Source organism: Rousettus aegyptiacus, unplaced genomic scaffold (genome assembly GCF_014176215.1).
Source record: "Rousettus aegyptiacus isolate mRouAeg1 unplaced genomic scaffold, mRouAeg1.p scaffold_m13_p_19, whole genome shotgun sequence".
NCBI classification, from domain to species: Eukaryota; Metazoa; Chordata; class Mammalia; order Chiroptera; family Pteropodidae; genus Rousettus; species Rousettus aegyptiacus.
In genome coordinates this window covers 2095739-2118454 of record NW_023416294.1, presented here as the reverse complement: position 1 = coordinate 2118454, position 22716 = coordinate 2095739, and the positions used below count along the sequence as shown (strand labels likewise).

At 35.2% G+C, this 22716-nt stretch overlaps 1 protein-coding gene across 10 annotated transcripts in view; it reads right to left on the bottom strand.

The window, feature by feature from the left end:
- LOC107502042 (lysine-specific demethylase 6A) overlaps positions 1-22716 on the bottom strand; it is a 185351-nt gene that overhangs the window by 112597 nt on the left and 50038 nt on the right. For 7 of the 10 annotated variants that reach the window (XM_036235679.1, XM_036235678.1, XM_036235677.1 and 4 more), the window contains 2 exons: positions 11234-11292; positions 9022-9142 (listed from right to left, as the gene is read on the bottom strand). The exons of 1 other annotated variant lie outside the window; for it this stretch is intronic. In XM_036235679.1, coding sequence (XP_036091572.1) covers positions 9022-9142; positions 11234-11292 — 180 coding nt within the window. Of the gene's footprint in view, positions 1-9021; positions 9143-11233; positions 11293-11883; positions 14775-18013; positions 20643-22716 lie in introns of those variants that run through there. 2 more of the 10 variants (XM_036235684.1, XM_036235682.1) reach the window with 2 other exon arrangements.

Here is a 22716-nt window from a genome sequence, read left to right as displayed (position 1 = left end):
GAGGGATGAAATCATTCCCAACTTCAGAAAACCTAGAAAAAGTCCAGCATTTACAGAAGGCTTTTGCTTCAAGAGCAGAAAATCCACACATATTGAACTTCCAGGCTATAATAATTTAAAATAGCTTACAGGACTGACATCACAAACAAGACAGAGTGAGAAACGCCCACAGAACTCTCCCCTTGAAACAACAATAAGCAGAACATCAACATAAAACACCCAAACCACACATGAGCAGTTCTGAGCGTGGAATCCATGCAAAGCTACTACAAGGATCCAATAGGCTTAGACGCCACCTACTGGAAACCAACAGAAAAACACCTTCTTTGCAACAGGCTTCAGAGACCTTCATATAATAAATCTTCTTTATGGAAAAAAAGCAGAATAAACTTCCATTAATGCCCAAGAGGAGAAATTGTCCTTTAAACAGTATGAGCAACCAAAGTGACAAGGCAGCTCAGAAGAAAAGAGAAAAAATTCCAGAAAATAAGCTTAAGACACAGAAACATGGAACTTAAATGAGAATTTGGGATGTTACTTACGAAAAAACTGAGTGAGATCCAAAACAATTCATATAGACAACTTCAGGAATCGAAAAAACAACTAGGTGAGCAAAATGAGTTCTTGAGCAAAAATATTGAAACCCTCCAAACGAAGAGAATAGAATTTCTAGAACACGCTGCACGAATTGAAAAACTAATTAGCAAGCTTGAAAAATAGAGTCAAGCAAATGGAGGAAAGGAATGATAATAGCAAAGACAGAAATCTAGAAATAATCAGAAAAAAGAAGAGAGAAACCGAAGAATAAGAAATAATAAGCAAGAAATACAAGAACTAGCTAATACCATCAGGAGAGGAAACATAAGAATAATGGCCATTACCAAAAGGGAGGAAAAGGAGCAGGGACTAGAAAGCATTTTCAGACAAATAGTGGACAAGAATTTCCCAAATCTAAGGAATGAGCTGAAGCTTGGGATTCAAGAAGTCAACAGAACACTCAATCATCTCAACCCAAAAACTCCTTCTCTAAGACATGTTACATTAAAATTATCAAAAATCAACGACAAAGAAATAATTCTCAGCCAGGGAAAAGAAAAGGCGGTAACATATAAAGGAAAACTGATTTGATTATCATTGGACGACATACCTTAAAAGCCAGAAATGAATGAACTCAAATATTCAAAATATTAAATGAAAGGAACTGCCAGCTAAGAATAGAATATCCAGCAAAGCTCTCCTTTATATATGAAGGAGAAATAAAGACCTTTTCAAACATACAAAAATTGATGGAATTCTCCACTACAAGGCCAGTATTACAGAAAATGCTGAAAGGCATCAGCTCACCGAAAACAAAACAACAACAAAAATACATAATTAAGAGTAAGATGACTAGTAGGCAAATAGAAGCTGAAGAGTTCAACCCGTACTAGGAAAAGGGTATTAAAAGCTTAAACAAGAAGAAAATTGCTATAGCAAGATAGTAATGAATGTTCAGCATACCTCGGAACAAATTGAGACAATGACTGAGGATTCAAAGATCCAAATTGACAGAGAATGGAGATAAAACACATATAGAAAATAGACGAATATATATATATACACACACATATATATAGCTATCCTTTATATATTCATAATGGTAACCATGCAAAAAAAGATTTATAACCTAAGTATGTCACATAGAACAAGAAGGACCAGAGAGAAAACTGACAAAAATCAACCAAAATAAAGAAAACAAAAACACAAGTGAAGAAGAATTTTCACTCAAAAAGCTCATCAGCTCTTTGTTCTGCTTCTGTAGATATGCATGCTGCATAGGCCTACTCAAAATTTACTAATGACTCATCTTCCCTTTTGCTTATTCTAAGCAACAAATGTAACTGCCTGTGCTCCCTAGCAACTCCCACCCTTTTGTAACTCTTTGTCATTGCTTGCAAACCAGAGAAACTCTCCCACTTTGTAACCATTTGAGTACAAATTAACTAATCAGCCCATGCTATATAAGGAATAACGCAACCAAGCAGGGGAGGGGCAGTTCTTCAGAGCACTAGCTCCTCTGGGACCACAAGCAATAAACTTGAGTTCTCCAACTCTGCAAGTGCTGCCTAGTTTCTTGCCAGTCTGATTTTTGCAACTTTTCTGCAACACAAGAACAAGGAAGCTACAAGAAAACAAAAGATAAAATAATTATAATAAGAACTCATATTTCAATAATCATTCAATATGTAAATGGACTGAATTCACCAATATAAAGGCACGAAATTACAGATTGGATCCAAAAACAAAACCCAACCATATGTTGCCTAAAGGAGAGCATCTCAGTTCCAAAGACAAATAAAGACTCAAAGGGAAAGGGTGGAAAATGATATTTTAAGCAAATGGCATTCAGAGATAAATAGGATGAAACATTGGATGAAACAGACTTCAAACTAAAAAAATTAAAGAAAGATATTGAGGAACACTCATAATAGTAAAAGGGAATCATACATCAAGAGACATAATACTAATTTATACCTATCCTCCCAATCAGAAAGCCCAAAATATATAAATACATAAATTACTACCAGAACTGTTGTACTAGAATTTCTAAATACCCAAGTGTCGGATATGGACAGATCATTCAAACAGAAAATCAATAAGGAAATAACATCCTTAACTGACATATTAGACCAACTGGACATAACATACATTTATGGAGCCTCTCATCACAAAAACCGCTGCTTAAACATTCTTCTCTAGTGCACAGAGAACATTCTCAAGGACTGACCACATACTGGGACACAACAGTTGGCCTCAATAAATATAAGAGGGTTGAAATCGTACCATCCATATTCTCTGATTATAAAGCTTTGAAGCTAGAGATCAACTGCAAAAAGAAATCAGAACCACAAACACATGAAGATTAAACAACATGCTACTGAAGAGTAATTGGGTCAGAGAAGAAATAAAGAAAGAGATGAGAGATGCATAGAAACAAATGATAATGACAGTAACATATCAAAACTTTTGGGACACAGCAAAAGTGATCATAAGAAAAAAGTTCATATCATTTCAGGCTTACCTCCAAAAACAAGAACAAGCACAGGGAGGGTTCAACATATGCAAATCGATTAATTTTATACACTATGTAAACAAATTAAAAAGAATCGTATGATCACAGCCATAGATACAGAAAAAACCTTTGACAGGAAACAGCATCTATTTGTGATCAAAACACTTAACAAAATCAGCATACAAGAAAAAGAATTTAATATCATAAAGGCCATATATGAGCCCTCAACCAACATTACACTTAATGATGAAAAACTAAACCTTCCCTCTAACATCAAGAACAAGACAAGGCTGTCCACTATCGTCACTCTTATTCTATATAACATTGGAGGTCCTAGCAAGTGCAATCAGGCAAGAGAAAGATATAAAAGGCATCCAAATAGGAAACAAAGAAGTCAAACTGTCACTATTTGTGGATGAGATGATTCTCTATATAGAAACCATAAAAACGCCACAAGAACACTACTAGAAACAATAAGCGAATATAGTCATGTTTCTGGATACAAAAACATTGTTCAAAAATCCATGGCATTTCTATAGGCTACGTCAGAAAAAGAAGTGGAAAAAATAATTCCTTTTGCAATTGGTTTGAACAAAAAGAATAAAATATTTAGCAATAAATCTATTATATAAGAACCTATATAATAAAAACTACAAGATCCTATTAAAAGAAATTGAATAAGATACAAAGAAATGGAATGATATTCCATGTTCTTGGATTGGAAGAATCAACATAGTTAACATTACTTTATTACCTAAAGCATTATACAGATTTAATGCAATCTCCATAGAAATCCCATCAATTTTTAAAGAAATGGAACAAAAAATCTTCAGATTGATATGGAAGCACAAAAGACTCCAAAATGCCAAAGCCATCCTGAGAAAAAAGAATGAGGCTGGAGGCATCACTACGCCCAACTTCAAATTATACTACAAAGCAACAGCATGGTACTGTTGCCAACACAGACACACAGACCAGTGGAACAGAACTGATAGTAAACCCATTCTTGTTTGGGAAAATAATTTTTTGACCAAAAATCCAAAAAACATACAGTAGAGAATGAATGGTGCTGGGAAAACTGGAAAGCCACCTGCAAAAGAATAAAACTACTGTTGACTATCACCACACACCAAAACTAACTCACAATGGATTAAGGACCTGAATATAAGACCTGAAACAAGAAAATGCCCAGAAGAAAACATAGGAACTAAACTCAAAGACCTTGGAGTTAAAGAGGATTTTATAAATCTGACTACAAAGGTAAGGGAAGTAAAAGCTAAAATTAATAAATGGGACTACATCAAATTAAAAAGCTTCTGCTCGGCAAAAGAAATAATCAACAAGGTAGAGACAACCATCTGAATGGAAAAATATATTTGCAAGCAGTGCCTTCAATAAGGGCCTAATATCCTAAATATACAAAGAACTCATACAATTAAATAACAACAAAAAACACAAACGATCTTAATCAAAAACAGGCAGCGGACCTGAACAGACACTTGTCGCTAGAGTACATACAAATGGCTGACAGACACATAAAAAGATGCTCGACATCACTAGTTATTAGGGAAATGCAAATCACAACCACAATGAGATACCGCCTCACACCTGTTAGAATAGCTATAACCAACAGGACAAGTAATAACTAGTGTTGGAGAGGATGCAGAGAAAAAGGAACCCTCATACACTGCCGTGGGACTACAAATTGGTACAGCCACTATGGAAAACAGTTTGGAGGTTCCTCAAAAAATAAGAATTGATCTACCATGTGATCCAGTAATCCTTCAACTGGGTATTTACCCTGAAGACTTGAAAACTCATATGTGAAAAGATATTTGCAACCGATGTTCATAGCAGCATTATTCACGGTGGCCAGGACATGGAAGCAACTGAAGTGTCCTACGGTAGATGACTGGCTAAAGAAGCTGTGGTACATATATACAATGGAATATTACCCAGCCATAAGATGAAATACTGCCACTTGTGACAACATGGATAGACCTCAAGATAACCATGCTAAGTGAAATAAGCCAGATAGAAAAAGTTGAAAACCATATGATATACTTATATATAGGATATATGCCTTAAAGTAACCAAGAAACAGGCCAAGCTAACGGAGACTCATGGACATGGACAATAGACTAATAGTTACCAGAGGGCAGAGGGGAGGCAAATGAGGTAAAAGGGGGCAAATATGTGGTGACAGAAAGAAATCTAACTATGGGAGATGAACACACAATGTAAATATATATACACCTTACTCTTAAAACGTACAGCGGAAACTTATTGAATTTCGTTAAGCAATGTCACCATAAAAAAATCAATAAATAAATTGTAAAGTAAACAAATAAATATAAAAAAGACATGTTTTATAATCATGTATGTTAAAGCTTATAAGATATTAATCTAGAAAGAGTAGATAAATATACTAGCTCTCAGTGTCTATAATATACACACAAATAAACTCATTATTCAAAGGAAAAAAAGAACCTGTATTTTAATTGACTTGCAATCAAGAAGGAAAAAAGATAGAAAATACACAAAATGTAAAGAACTGAAAGTTGACATTATTCTCTACTTCAAAAATTTGTTCTAACACACTTCTTTGAGAGTTACACCCTACCTGATCAATGATTAGCCTATGAATAATCTCATACCTTCCTATAGGAAACCACTTAACCTACATTTGGCCAATGAGAAAGAAAGCAATTTCCTGCAGACTTTTTAAAGTTATTCCTTATTCATGAAGACACCAAGAGGTGGCTACATTTCTTTTCCCTCTACCAAATGAAAATGAGAAAATAAGCACACATTTGTTGAGCTCTTACTGTGTATCAATATTGTACCAAATACATAATAAGCCACAAAAAAGTGAACATATGCCTATGAGTGTTGCAAAAAATGAACAACACTTTGGTCACAAAATAATTATATCATGATAGAAAAAAACAACAGAAAAGAAAACACAAGAAGTATCCTGGAGGACCTACCTGAATTTCTCTCGAAGCTTGGAACTGAGTTTTGATTTTAAGTCTCAATGCTAATAAACTATACAAGAAAACATGGAACAGAGGTTTTATACCTGCCATCTAAAGTTAAATTACTGACCAGTCCAACTTCGTAAAATTAAAGACCTAGAAAGAGACAGCATTAATTCTGATTCACATGTTTACTCATTTTAAATGTTAAGTGATTACATAGTGATATATAAAAATATCTCATCCTGAAGTAAAAGTACTAAAACTGTCCCACAGTAGATAAGAAATGTTTCTATTAATGGAGAAAGCTTTAAAAGCAAATGTCAAATGAGATAATCAAATGCAATATTCACACCAAAAGAAAGATTAATATCAAAACATCCTCATATTGTATTTTCATGTAAATGGAATCTGCTATAGAAATCTGTCAGAAATTTAAAATAAATAAACAGAAAAAGAAAACTGCATGTTCTTAAGACAGTTTTGCTAAAATCAACAGCATTTGAAGGCTCTCTATGCCTAAGCAAATAAAAATGCATACAGGATAGTTTCTATTATTCATTAGTAAGCAAATGCATTTTCTTTCAATAAACCAGTGAACATGTTACTTCAGAGTAATCTCTCTCTCTCTCTCTGACCCTCTGTAATCAAGGTAATCTATAATAATAAGAGATTTCCAGTCAAGATGGCAAACTGTGGTCACACCTTCTCATGAACAAATCAGAATTACAACAAAACTACAGAACAGCCACCTCGGGCAGTTGCCTGAAGTCTGGCTGAACGGAAATCCTACAACTGAGGGCACAGAGAAGAAGAGCCCAACTCTAGGCTGGTAGGAGGGGCAGAGAAGCAGAATGTGCTGAGCTAGTTCCATTCCGCATGTAGCAATTTGGAGAGAGATCTCAGCTGTGCAGGGCCCCCTGAAAAGCAAGAGGTCGGGACCCCAAACCATAATCCCCAGCTCAGGGTTATAGTGCCAGGAAAAGAAATCCCCACACTTTTGGCTATGAAAACCAATGGAAATTGTGCCTGAGTCAGATGAATGGCCATTGGAGTCGCAGACATTTCTATTAACTTGCCCAGGCACAGACGTCTCGCTATCAGACTCGATCTGGCCTCCAGGGCTGGGGCAGCAGCTCAAAAAGTACCAGAGACACATAGGGAGGAACTTGAGTTGTCTGCCTACGGGGTAAAAGCTGAAGAGGCAGCTTCCTTTAATATTCCTTTGTTAAGCCCTTCCCCTCCTGGCATGCAAATGCAGCCAGCAGCCATATCTGATTCTCCATCAACCTAGGTAACAACATTCACCCTGCCCTTGTGATTCCCTGAAACCCAAGTGACCCAAACTACAAGCCCCGTCAAGCCACTTTCAGGGTCTTTTCTACACAAATTACCTGTTTTGGCTCATGCTGTGGACTTTCCTACAATCTCAAAGGTTCTCAAACCTCAAATAAACAGCATCTGGCCTCAGCATGCACCACATCTTTTGCTGAACAGCTAGCCTAAAGGCAAGCACTAATAACACCTGGCTTCAGTTCATGGCTTGGACTCTCAAGGAACCTTAAAGCCCAGAGTTAGTGACAGTCATCTGCAGACTGCTTGGTGGCTCATGCCAGTGGCCATGGCAGGGCACAGGTTATAGCTAAACTTGGCCTGCAGGCAGGGCTCCTCTTAGGAGGCCCTTCCCCAGCCCCAGGGAAAGACATGGAAGCAATCTCCATGTTCATCAATGGATGAATAGATAAAGAAGCAGTGATAGATATTACCTGGCCAAGAAAAAGGATGAAATCTTGCTATCTGCAACAACGTGAATGAATAAACCTAAAGGGTATTGTGCTGAATGGGGTCAGTCAGTTAGAGAAAGACATACACCATATGATTCCAGTTACATGTGGAATCAACAGACCAAAATAAAACAAAACAGAAACAGACTCACAGATATATTTTGATGGTTGCCAGCCAGATAGGAGGGTGCTTGGGCAGTGGGTGAAAAAAGGTGGAGAGATTAAGATATACAAATTGGCAATTTAAAAACAGTCATCAGGATGTAAAGTACAGCATAGGGAATATAGCCAATAATATAATAACTATGTTTGGTGTCAGGGAGGTAGGTAGGGTAATAGATGTATCAGGGCAACCACTTCATAAGTTATATGAATGTCTAATCACTATCTTTTACACCTGAAACTAATATAATATTATATGCCAACTGTAGTTGAAAAAGTAAAAAATATTTTTTAAAAAGAGTAAAATAGGTCTGTACCAAGGAAGGCGTAGTCTAAGTAGTCATTAATTCAGAAAACCTAATGTTTTCTCCAGAAATAAAAATTCAAATAGCAATGCTTCTGCCAATCAGAGAAGCCTTACATCCATTCAAAAACTTAGAAAACATAAAATAATAGTACAAACCCAGAAACTCTGAAAAGTCTAACAAATCAAATTTTCATGAAGGTATCTAAAATATATTAACTTTTCCCAAATGATGTTTGATATTCATCAATGAGCAATCAACAAATCATAACATAGGAAAATATATTCTTTAATTTTATAATGACATATGCACAAACTGCTACTAAAGGTGGACAGATTTCTAATTAGACCCATAAGAATAGGCAATAATTAGATGACAGGTACAGCATGACTAACCAATTCTTTATCTTTATGGTGCCCAGTTACATACGGAAAAGTGTTTTACATGCTGAAATGCAATAAAAAAACCCTCTTCACTGTTTCCCGATTACAAACCATGGAATTAAAAAAAAAAAAAAATCTAAAGCACTAAAAATTATCTTGCAAGTGTTAGCTTCACATCTAATTTTTGTCCTAAAATGTAATTCTATTTTTTACCTTTAGTTTATATCCTAAGTTCATTCATTTTATATAAATTCTGCATTTCTCAATACTCTTAACATTTAAATACACAAAAGCACTCAGGCATACACGCATAAATGAACAAAAATAGTGTACCTAAGAAAAATCCCAACCACCTACCTTTAAACTAGATTCATAGTCTGTGTTCACTTTGAACATAAGCCCAAGTCGTAAATGAATTTCCTTGGCTCGACAAAAGCTGGGGTCAACATAAAGCACCTCTTGAAATGCTTTAATTGCCCTTAAAAAATATAGACATAAGAAACTGTAAGATTTTAACATTTACATGTATGTAATTTCTATGGTAGTACAGGAAACATCTGGTTACATAATTTTAACAAAGATGATAGTTTTCTAAAACCAATATGAATGAATAGTAAAAAAGATTAGAAAAATTGAATAAATCTCAGCTGAAGTTTTCCTAAACTTTCACAAATCATTCAATATATTTAAAAGTTTGATAATATTTTGATTATAAATAACCAATTAAAATTTTTATAAAATGTCTCAGGCAGTGGGTATAACAGAGTTTCTTTACCGCTTTATAAAAATCCACTTTTAAAAGCTTTACGTATACCTATCACATTTTGGTTTATATTCCGAACCTAAGTATAATACAACAAAAACAGTGGCTAGTTTTTATTTTTTTAATATGAAATTCCTACATAAGAGTGTAATTTGTGGAAAAGACCATTCCTCCCCATACAGTGCCACCTCTGCTATTAGTTAAGAACCCATGTTTATAAGACTGTGTCTGACTTCTCTGACTTACTTCAACTTTTATTTGTCTGATAGAGGACAGTAAAGAGAGTCAACCATATGGTGACAGAAGCAGACTTGACTTTGATTGGTGAACACAAAGTAATATATAGATGATGCATTATTGAATTATACACTTGTAACCTATATAATTTCATTAAGCAATGTCACTCCTATAAATTTAATAAAATTTAAGTGGTCAAATTCATAATCAACTAATTTAACATTGTCACATACATATGAAAGTGTTGCTTATCTTCCTGTTGATTTTATGTTTTTACCTTTAAAAGGGGTTGAGCTATTTTAAGTATGTTAAAATTGTCATTTCTCAATTCCTAAAAAATAAAGTTCTCTGTTCCTAGTTTTACACTTGATTTCCTCTAAATTTGTTCTGGCCAGATAAAATCATTACTAGCTATTTACACAAACTGTAAATATTAACTTAAAAATTTCCACCTTGACAGAGCAAAGTACAAATTATTTCATTCACCAAAACTGAAAGCCTTATTTCTAAACACATCTCCTTAAAAACTTGGTAAGTCCTACCTGTAACTTTTGTAACTGTCTTCTTCCTATTAATAAGTGATCATAAATCTGTGAATCCAATGCCAATCAGAGATATGTAAAATATATGCAACTTTTTTTTCTTTCAGTATGAAATATGCTTTGAAATTATTAGAGTAGGAACCCCCAACAAGAGGCCTGCTTCTACTACTAAATAAATGATTATGTAACACTGGGTAAAAATTAACCCATCTTATTTTCACCAGTAAAAATATCAAAGGATTAAAACTATGTGATAACTACGATCTTTTCTATTCCTAAAAGTTCAATTGTAAATTCTGTGAATAGGATCTTCAAGACATTTAGAGACCTTAAAATGATTCTAATCTAGGCTCTGTTTTAAATAAGATTCACTACAAAAGAAGGTAGGTGGCTTAAGTTTAAGGTCTCTCAAAGCAATGTGTAATTTATGAGAAAAAAGTTGTAATGTTTATAATCCACAAGTTTATTTACCAAAAAATGCAATTGCTTCCAAACATAATTAAAAAGCCCAAAGGCCAAAGCATAAGAAAATTACCAAATAGTCCAACTAAAAGCTAAACAGTAATTTCTGAGAAACTACATTAAATACTGGTCAATGCATATTTGAGAATTCTGTATTATTCAGAATGATCTACGCAACATGGTTATGAACATTGGCCAATATACTCATTCACCTTTCTTTGCATATTCCTCACAGCATATAAAGAAAAAAAAATAAGGACAATAAAAAAATTTTCTATATTTTACAGTTCATAAAATCTTACATATTATTATTACGGTTAATTCTCAACACAAAGATATATTTTAGTTATTATTAACTGTAGGATATTGAGAATTTATAATCAAATTACTAGTTTACCAGCTATCAGAAAGTCTTAGCAGGTGTGCTGAGTGGAAGGAATGAAGGCTGAATGTGATTAGAAGCCTAAAAACATAAATATGCTACTAATAAAATTTATGTTAACATTAAAATAGTTTATGAGTTTGTCACATACACATACATACACACATGTGTAAGTCGACTTACCAGTGAAATGCATTGTAGTAGAAGTAAACCAAACCAAGGCCATATAAAAAGGCAGCATTCTGTTATTTAAAAAAAAAGAAAGAAAGAAAACAATGAAAGTTTTTACATTTATTTCATATGCTGTTAATTAGATATCTAATATGTTCTTTCAGGTCTTATAATACACTTAAATGAAACAATGAAGTTCTGAGTCCACAAATAACATGGAAGATAAAAACCTGGGGAGGTTTTCTGTTACATTTTAATCAAGTGCACAGTGATAACAACATTTAAAATAACCTAAAATTTGTGTGAAACCACAAAAGACACCAGATAAATAAAACAATCCAGAGGAAGAACAATGCCCTTCCTGATTTCAAGATATGCTACAAAACTATAATAATAAAAATAGTATGGTATTTTCATTTACAAAAAACACCAGAACACAGACCCAGAATTAAACTCTTGCATTTACATTCAACTAATATTCCACAAAGGAGCCAATAAAGCCTAATGACAAAAGGATTGTCTCTTCAACAAATGGTGTTGCGAAAAACTGATAAACACACTAAAGTCTATATTTACATAATCAATGAAATTGGACCCATAACTTACGCCACTCACAAAAATTAACCCAAAATGATCAAAGAGTTAAATGTAAAACCACATACCATAAACCTCGTAGAACAAAATGCAGGGAAGAAGCACCTTGACAATGGTCTTGACAATGACTTTATTGAATATACAGGAAAAGTACAAACAACAAAAGCAAAAAACAACATATAGGACTTTATCAAATTAAAAGCTTCTGCAAAGCAAAAACAAACAAACAAACAAATAAATGAATGGGTAAACAAACAAACAAACAACCAACTCAAAGGATGGGAGAAAATTTCTGCAAACAACTCATGTGGATAAGAAGTTAATATCCAAAATATATAAAGAACTCATATAACTCAATAACAAAAACATTTTGATTTAAAAATTGGCAGATGACTGAAGTGACATTTTTAAAAGATGTCCAAATGGCCAACAGGTAAATGAACAGATGATAAACAATCATCAGGGAAATACAACTAAGAACCTCAATAAAATAACACTTTACACCTGCTTGTATGGCTATCCTCAAAAAGACAAACCATTAAGTGTTTTCAGGGTATAAAGAAAAGGAAACCTTTATACAGTGTAAGGAGAAATGCAAATTGGTACAACCAATTTTATTATGGAAAATAATATGAAGGCTCCTTAAAAATTAAAAATAGATCTACCACATGATGCAGCACTTCCACTTCTGGTATTCTGCCAATGAAAATAAAAACAGAGTATCAAAGACATATGTACTCTCGAGTTTATTGCAACATTATTCACAGTAGCCAAGAAATGGAAACACGGTACCCACCAACAAATGAATGGATTAAAGAAGGTGCCATGCATTTAACAAAATATTATTCAGCCTCCCACTTGCAACAGCATAGATGGCCTTAGAGAGTATTACGGTACGTGATATAGGTATAAGTCAGATAAACAACCAATGCATGATTTAACTTATATGTGAAATCTAAAAAAGGCAAGCTCATAAAATCTAAGAAAAGGATGTTTACAAGGAGTAGGGGTTGAAGAGATAGAACATATTTGGTTACAGGGTACAAACTTGTAAAGAGTAGTAACCACTAGAGATCAAAAGCACTGGATATTGAGTATAGACAACCATATTGTATTAAGACCATCAAACTTGCTGAGAAACTGGAACTTAATTGTTCCATCCTCAAAAAAGAAATCAGAGTCATATATAGCACAGAAGTGCTAAGCTACAAGAGCAATCATATTACAATTCATATATGTATCAAATCAGCATGTTATACTTTAAATTTACAGTACATGTCAAGAAATGTAAAGATAAAATTTAAATGTTCAACAAGTATAAGAAAAGATGCTCAAATATCATTATCTTTCATAACTGTTACAGCAGAAATAATATGATACCTCTTCATACCAACTAGGATGGCAAAAAATGAAAAAGACAGGTAGGCCAGCACCACTGATAGGTGTTAAAGGGGCCACTGGAGCTAAGGAATGCCAGAGCTTGTGTCTCCGTAAAAACCGCAACAGCTCCTGGTCCCTGGCCTGTCAGCAGTGTGGCTTGCAGGGCAAACTTGAGGCTACCCACGCAGTCTGAGACAGTGCTGATAAAACTAGTTCCCCGAAACGACGGCTGGGTGCCCCTCTGTCCAGTTCCACCACAGGCCTAAGGCCCAGACACCGCTGCCTCCAGATACAAACCCCACCACAGACTCTAGAGCAGCCTGCCCTGCCTGGCTAGTGGGTGGTGCCTTCCAACTACAGAGTTAATTTTTCAGAACTTAGAACAGGAATACAGTTCTTTTCGGAAATGGACACATTTAGAAGTTGTTCTTAATCAGTATGAATGAAGCTTGTACATCAGAAAGTCAACCTTACTCCTCAACACTCATAGAACCTATTTCCCCAGGTTCTTCTAAGTTAGAATAATGTGTAAGCATCTCTTAAAAGACTATGAAGAGGGGAGGGAGAAGGTAGATGGGATAAGAGAAGGTAGATGGAATAAAAGGGGTCAAATATGTGGTTACAAAAAAAAAAATCTATGGGCAGTGTACACGCAATGCAAAGTATATATATCTGCCTTACTGTTGAATTATACACCTGAAACTTAATGGATTTTGGTAACCAAAGTCACCATAATAAAAAAAAAAATTAATTAAAAAATTTCAAAAGACTATGAAGATAAAACTCAGGAGGGTACAATACTATGATATTCACACGTGAATGACTTATGTGACAATATGGGACAACTTAGATGTCCTGAAGCTTTCTTGTATATCTGGGCACCAGGTCTGCCCTCAAGAGATGGCTGCTGTACACCTTTCTGTAACATCACACTTCAGGTACCAATTCCACCTTGAGAACATTTAAATACTTCTACAGATCCATTTGATACAACTTAAAAGAACTTTCTGGTTGTTAAAAGCATATTTTTCTTTTCTGCTCATCCAAAAAATAGCTGTGTCCCTACTGTGACAGATTTTCCAAACAAAATACCTGAAGCAGCAGTTTAGCAAAATATGCCATGCCCCCATAGGTACTCAACAAATAGTTTCCCCATAGTTCTGTAAAAAGTGTAGATGAGAGTATGTATATGTGTATTTTAACTTATTATTTGTATTGTAAAATTTATTGATTGATCTTGAAAATCTTGAGTGTGAATCTGATGCATATCAAATATGGTTTAAAACATCTGCTTGGTCTATACAAGATCATTACCGTTTTGTGACCACATCAGTTCTACCACTGTAGTGTTCTACATGTATGTATTATTGTTAAATACAGGCATTGTTTCCATGCACAAAATATGAATCCTAAGTTAGCATGGATATTAGATGTGATTATGATGACATAGGCAAGTCTGTGGTCCTAGATCTACAAATGTGTAGTGAGGTATCAGAAACAACCAGAGACAACGCCATCTGACACAAGGACTACTGCCTGTACAGAGTTAGAAAAATACTTTGACTTTAAGCTTTAAAATACTCACATGCAGTCTGTGCTCACCTCATTCACATAAGGACTTCTCCTGGATTCTGAACCTCTGAAAAGAAAAGGTCTCCTCTGGAGAAAGAGCATAAAGGTTTGCTTGGGAGGTTAACATAGGCGAGCATGAGACTGGGCCAGTTCTCAGTGGTACTATGACTTGGAATGAGCCATTTTACATTTGTACAGGTTAACACAGTAGATTTAGGTCTTTTGGTTGGCTTTCCCCAAATTCTTTTGAGAGGTGTTCATGTTCAACTGCTTAATCTTTGTTTTAGCAACCCGCTTCCTGAAATTGCTAACAGACTATTCTTAACCTTGTTTCCAAACCTGAGGAAAAGAAAATAACCTGTTTTGAGGTGAAAGTTAGGTATATGATTATTTTCTACTGTGACTTTTTCAGGACCATATTATACAAATGCCTTGTTTCATTTATTGTTTCTGGAGAGAAAAGTTCTATTAAAGTTTTTTAGACTGAGTAGTTTCTAATTATGGCTTATTTTGAAAAACTGTGAGTTTAGTTCAAATGTATAACAATACCTCCCAAAGTAAAGTAATATTAAGAAACAATTGTGATCAGATGGATTAGTGAAATTTTTAGAATATTCACATTGGAAGATTCCTTATTAATAAATGTCTTTGACTTACACTTAACCCAAAATTACAAAGTTATTCTACATACATTTTCATTATATAGTGTTACAAGTTTAGTTGTTGCAAACTAATAAAATACTTAAAAAGGAAAGGGAGGGGAGGAGACAGGGAGAAAGAGAAAGAAAGGGAGGGAAGACTGGTAGAAGGGATGGAGGGAAGAAAGGAAGGAAAGAAAAGAACGGAAAGGGGGGAAATGGGGAAAATAAAGAGAGACAAATATTGGTATAGTTATGTTTAAAGTGAGTAAAAGCTTATACATCAAAACATCAACTACGCGCGCGCGCGCGCACACACACACACTAATTGCATTCTCAGAAGGCAAAATGGAGTCATGCAAAAGGATGGCATAAAGAGATATGCATGGAAACGATTAATACTCTTGTCATTCTTACACCTCTTGAGGATTAAAAATAATTTTAAATAAAATAGGTTATTTATAAAATTGTTTCTGCCTCAATCTGAATTAACAGAGATTTAGAGACGTATATACTATGTCCACACAAACCGCAGTTAGTTACAACTTTATGTTGTCATCATCATCCTATGTCACGTTTGTGTGAAAAGAAAATGTGGGTGATAGTCACAAAGATGATGAGACAAGAGGCTTCTGACTTTCCTTCCACCCATGGTCATACAACTACATATGGATTGATTCCCTAAATGAAATCGAAAACCTAGCTGTGTGACTCCTATACATTGGGCAACTGAGAAAACACCTACATCAAAATGGGTCAGAAAGGCTAAGACATATAAAACCCACCTCCACCCCTACCACACACACATACACACTCTACTCTTATAATCATGAAGTAACCTCCAATTCCAAGCTTTTCCCTGAGGAGCAAAGTGTCTGGACCACATATCTCGTACCTCAACTTTAAGGCAACCACCCAAGTCAACTCTGAGAGCCAATGTAATTTGATATTCATGAGCCTCTCAGGACCACAGCAAACAAAGATTAGCTGTTAAATAGGCATACTATCCTTTCCTGTGGCAGACTGATTCTTAAAGTAATAAATTGCTTAAAAACCAAAACACACTAAAAGGAAATTTGTAACTCCTTGAAGAAAAGAAACAGAAATGTTGTATTTGTAGGTACTAGAGCACAGATCAGGAAACAATGGCCCAGCATCCAAACTGAGCTGACACTCTTTTATGTACAACTACAGAGCTAAAAATAGATTTTATATTGTACAAGTTTTTTTATAAAGAGTCCTTGACAGAAAACCAAATGTGGCCAATAAAAGCTAAAATTTAAAGTCTATTAAAAAAATCTGTCAAACTTATTCAACAACTTTTTAACTTAAGTTCCTTGAAATGTTTAATGATGAAAAGTAAAACTTACCAAATTGTCTGCTAATACAGATGTAATAAATATGAAAAGAACCAGTTGAAAAAAAGAAAAGAATTTTTCTAGGATGGAAGTTTGTACATTCCATTTAAAGGGATAAATACTATCATTAAGGATCTCCAGAGAAACAGAATCAACAGAGTGAGAGGGGGTAGGTGTGTATGCACACGTCTGTGTATGTGCATATGTTCACATAAACAAATTTATATAAATTTAAAGATCTGGTTCAGTTGGATGTTTTATTTTCAGGATGAAGGCAGGAAACTATCAATGTCTCAGCTCAAATAAAAAAGTTTCCACTTATTCACAGGATTGTCAACATTTTTGTTCTATTTAAATCTTCAAAAGATGGGAGAGAAAACCAATATTAACGAGTGTAAACTGGCTTTAGCTAATTTGGTTTATATGAGGCATAAGAAGTCCAAATGGCCTTCTAAAGATTTCAATGCGTAAAAAAAAAAAAAAAAAATTCAAATTCTATTTTCATCCAGAAAATACTTTGAAAAAATATTTGCGACTACTCAAATTGACACGTAATACTAACAATTAGAGGTCCAGTCCTTTTGCACTCCGGCAAATATATACATCATACCTAACCTGAAAATAAGGCAACAACCAGATCATAATTCTGAAGCCTAATATGATACAACTTATCATGCACACAACGAAAAACAGAAACTCCCTCCCTAGAAAAGGAGATGAGAGCTTCAGTAATATTTTCACTTCTCCTCGATATCCTGTAATTTAAATACTATACAAAATCAATATAGTATGTTACTTCATAAAGAGAATAGGGAGGAAATGAAAAAATCTGCCTCACACACAGAATAACCTACAACCCACACACATACAATGACAATTACAGCCTTCAATTCAGTAAATGGTCATGTAGTCATAACTGGTATTTAAAACTACTTTCTCCCAGTAACTATTCCATTTATCTTTTGTTGTAATCAAGGTCTTCAAATGTTCGCAATTCTCTAAGAATTCATTCTTAAAGGCTCTGGAGCCATTACTACTCCCATTTGGATTGTGTTTTTGTAGTTTTCCATTTACCTTAATCACATGTGTAATAATATTACAGATATTTCCTAAGGCATCAGTCTCCAACTTTTTTTGCACCAGGGAGTGGTGCTCCTATGAAAATCTAATGCCTAATGATCTGAGGTGGAGCTGAGGTGATAATGCTAGGACTTGGGAGAAAAAGCTTTGCTCACTTGCCCGTCACTCACCTCCTGCTGTGCAGCCCAGTTCCTAACAGTCCACGGCCCTGTACAGGTCCACATCCCAGGGGTTAAGGACCCCTGCCCTAAGCGTTGTCATGTATTTCACACATAATCTTGCTTATGTCTATTGTGGAATAGTAGTCCAATTCTTCCTTACTGGTCAGGAAAAGAAACTCACTTCTTGGCCTGTTGGTTTAAATTAGGCATGAGGAGTCCAAATGGCAAAGCAACAGGCTTAACTTTCAGTTTGATATAATCACTGTTTTGTCTCCTAGTAAAAGGATTCCTCCATTTGGAACTAACACCTCTTTATAAAGAGCATAAAGTTGTGGGTGAAGGGAGCCAATATTTTGCTAGTAGGTCCGTAGGATAATTAGTGGTGCCATCAAAATCTAACCTCATGCCTTCTAATGAGAAGACAAATTAACAGCTATTTGTGGACAAGACACCAGTGTGAACATGAAGATGAGACTGAAGCACATTCCTGGACCACAGAGACTGAGACAGAAAAATCTGAAGGAAAAGAGAAACAGCTACCTGCACTGCTCCTCCTCTAGAGGGCCCCCACTAGACCCATTGTTTCTCCAGTGGGATAAAGAGAACCCACCAGATGTAGTTGAGAAGAGGGCTGAGGCTTATTGCAACCTGCACTCAGAACATGTGCATTGAATTCCTCCTTGCAGCAGCGCAAAAGTAAAGATCTGCCCATCTGCAGAGCCAAGTTAGTGGCTCCATCTGAACAGTGAACTATGCACAGTTCTGTCTGACTCAAGACCCCAAACGATTAACATTGACAGCTCTGTAGGCTATTTCGCCACTCTATGGGCAGGGAGGCTAATTCAAAGACCTGCCTGCTGGTTGCATCCCCCAGCTCCAAACAACCAGAAAACCTAACCAGAGAACTCGAGAAGTTTCACAGCCCATCCTACAACACTACTTACACAATGGCACTTGGGCAAGAGGCTAGCCAATAACTGGTGTGACTACAAAGCTCAGCTGAGGTCCTGAACTAGCCCACGAGCTGGGTACACACTTCTGACAGATTTGAGTCCTAAGCCAGCCAGCCATGGCTGCCCTGAACTCTGACCTACCACCCTGCCTAGGTAGAACAGCAGTTTTGTGCCTCCACTTTCTGCTGAGTATAGCCCACAGGCTCACTCAATCAGCAAAACTTAATGAAAATATCTAGGAATGTGTGTCCATCCAGAGCCCCACATACAATGGCACCTGACTACAGAACCCATCCAGGGTAACTTGATACAGTGGTACCATCTGGCCAAAAACTTTGTGATCAGCTTTGCTGGATTAGAATGCCCATATATCCAGCCATAACAGCCAAGAAAACAATTTCACAGCACTACTTTGACACAGAAGTTCAAAGACCCATGCAAACACTAAGTACACCACCAAGTCCCACCCTACTATGAAGCCTAACCAGAGGATTCAGGCTACTGGGAGCTGGATCTACAGCCACAGACGTGTAGAAAAATCAAGCCAGAACTCCTATCCAACTGTTCACAGACAGTAACTGACCCCTGATCTCAGCACTCACGCAACCCTCACAAAAAGAAACACTGATACAAAGTCCCACCTGCCCAATACGTCAATCGACTGACCTGAGTTAATGGGTGAAGGACTCTTTATGCCAAAGAAAACTGGTAAAGTCTGAAAAAGGAGACCAGTTACTCCAATGCATAGATACCAATGATTAAGAATCAGATAAACATGACATCACAAAAGTAAATTACCAAAGCATCAATGACTGACTCTAAAGAAATTAAGGTCTGTGAAGTATATGAAAAAGAATTCAGAATAATCCTCTTACAGAAGTTTATTAAACTAAGAACACACAGAAAGACAACTAAATGAAATTATGAAAATAAAATGAGTTCTGCACAAATAAAATTTCAATAAAAAGAGAAATAATTTTTTAAAAAAAATAATGGAAATGAATTACAATGACTGAACTAAAGAATTAAATAGACAACTTCAATACCAGTCTAAACCAAGGAGAAGAAACAAACAAGCTAAACATAAAACATGTCATTTAAATCATCCAGATGCAGGAGCAAAATAAAAAAGAAAGGAAGAGAAAAAGATGAAGAAATCCGATGGGACTTATGGGAAATCATCAGAAGAGAACAATATACACATATTGTAAATGCTAAAAATAGAAGAGAAAGAAAAGGTGGAGAAAGTACATTTAAAACAACAGTGGCTGAAAAGAACTCATACCTCGGAAGAAAAACATTCAGATTAATGAAATGGAAAGAATTCCCAATATATTAAAACCCCAAAATGCCACATAACGTAACTTTTTCACATTAATCTGTAAAAAGTCAAAAAATAAATCTGAAAGCAGCAAGAGAAAAATGGCACGATGTGTACATGGGAACTACCGTAAGACCACAAGGATATGTCTTATCGGAAATAATGGCATATGAGAAAAGAATGGAATGATATATTTGTAACAGTGTAAAAAATGCATTTCAATTACATCTTCCTTGTTCGCATCTACCCTCTTTACTCCGGCCGTTACTACTTTGGAAAATATGCTGTTATGGTTATTGGTATCAATTCCTCAGTGAGTCAGCCCCAAGGACAGGTCAGAGAGTGATATCTCCCGGTGCCAGCTGCCTAGGAGTAAATAGCTCCAAGGCTCCCAAGAAGAAAAATAAAACGATATTGCCGCTGGAGTACAGATAACACAGCTGTCCACCAGAAACCACATTTCTTTGTGCTGGACGCTAACAGCTAACTTTGGCTTTTGTATTCTGCTTGCCTGCTTGATCAAGGCCAACCAGGAGGTAGTTTTGGGCTTTATAAGTGGCCTCCTCCGGAGGCTGGGGCTGACTCTCTAGTGGGAAGGGGCGGTCTCCGGCTGGCTAATAAAGGCTCGTAATGAATCTCAATTGGCTCCGTGGGTCTTAGATTTGAACGCGCCACAACATATTCAAATAGGGACAGAAAACATGCCAAGTAAGAATACTCCACAGGCATTTCCTTCAGAAATGTATATCTTTCAGAGATAGTAATTTTCCAAACAAAAACTGAAAAAGTTCATAATCATGACACTGGATTTATCAGAAATCCTACAGGGACTTTTTCACAGAAAATAAAAAGTGTTAATTAACATTGTGAAAACATGCATGTATATACAAAGCTCAGATTTTCTCATGACAGTGGTGTGCAAATCATTTATAAGTTATGTTAAAGTTAATAAACATTAAAAAGTTATAACTACAATATTTTATTCGTGGACACACAATATAAAAATGTGTAAACTATAACATCAATAAAATAAGGGGAGACACAAAAGTAAAAAGTTTAAGTGTGCTGTTAAAGTTATCAGTTAAAACAGAAGTTATAAATAAAAGATATTTACACAACTTCATGGTAAACACAAATCTACAGTAGTTACCTGAAGGATTATCTGAGTCAAAACTAATGCTAAAAGCAGTCACTGAATCACAAAGAAAACACCAAGATAATAGAAAAAGAAACACAGGACCTACAAAACCTCAAAAAACAAAATTCCATTATTAAATCTTTACATATCAATAATTACTTTAAAGAAAAATGAATTAAATTCTCAAGTCAAAGGACAAAAAATGGCTGAATGGATTTAAAAATCAAGATCCAATTATATTCTGTCTGTAAGAGATTCACTTTTCCTTTAAAAACAGACTGTGTGAAGAAAAAGATACTTTTATGGTTACCATAAAGAAAGCAGTAGTAGTTACCATTTATTTCAAACAAAACAGATGTTAAGGTAAAAACTGCCCAAAATGAAGAATAAGAGCATTATACAATTATAAAGGGGTCAATCTAGCAAGAAAATAACAACTATAAATATTTATGCACCCACAAGAGTATCTAAATATATAAAGCAAATCTCAAAATAATTCAAAGTAGAAATAAACATCAATACCATGAAACTTGGGAATTTTAATACCTATTCTCCACGAAAGACAGAACATCCAGACAGAGAATCAATAGAGAAAGAGAATTTGAGCAACAGTAGAGATCAAAAAGACCTAAGAAACATATACAGAGCATTCAAATAAAGAAATAAAAGGCATCAAATAAACAAACAGGTAAAATTGTTCCTGTTGCAGATGACATAATTTTATACAGAAAAAATGTGCAAGACATGGAAAAACTCTTAGAAATCATCAATGAGTTCAGTAAAGCTGTAGCATACAAAATCAAACACCAATGAGTTTTATTACATATCTATAACTACCTAAAAAATTTTTTTAAATTCATAATAGCATCACAAACAATGAAAGACAGAAACAGATTTAACCATGGAGTTGAAAAGATATCTATTTTTCACATAACAGGAGAATTAATACTGTTAAATGTACAAACTACCTAAATCCAAATTTGTTGCAATGCCTGTCAAGATTCCAATAGCATCCTAAAATTTGTATTAAATCACAAGGTACCCACAATTGCCAAAGCGGTCAAGAGAAATAACAACTTTCCTGATTTCAGTCTATCTTAATTGTCCCCACTGTCATGGCCACTCTTGTTATGAGACTGTTAGTAAATGACAAAGGTAACTGAGGAAAGAGGCTGACTGACTGGTATCGATAGACATACTACTCTACCCAAATGATTACTGAAATTCTCTTATCTGTTTTTGTTTTTTTTGTCCAATAGATCTATCCATACCCTCTCCTCTAATTTTCATTGTCACAAAT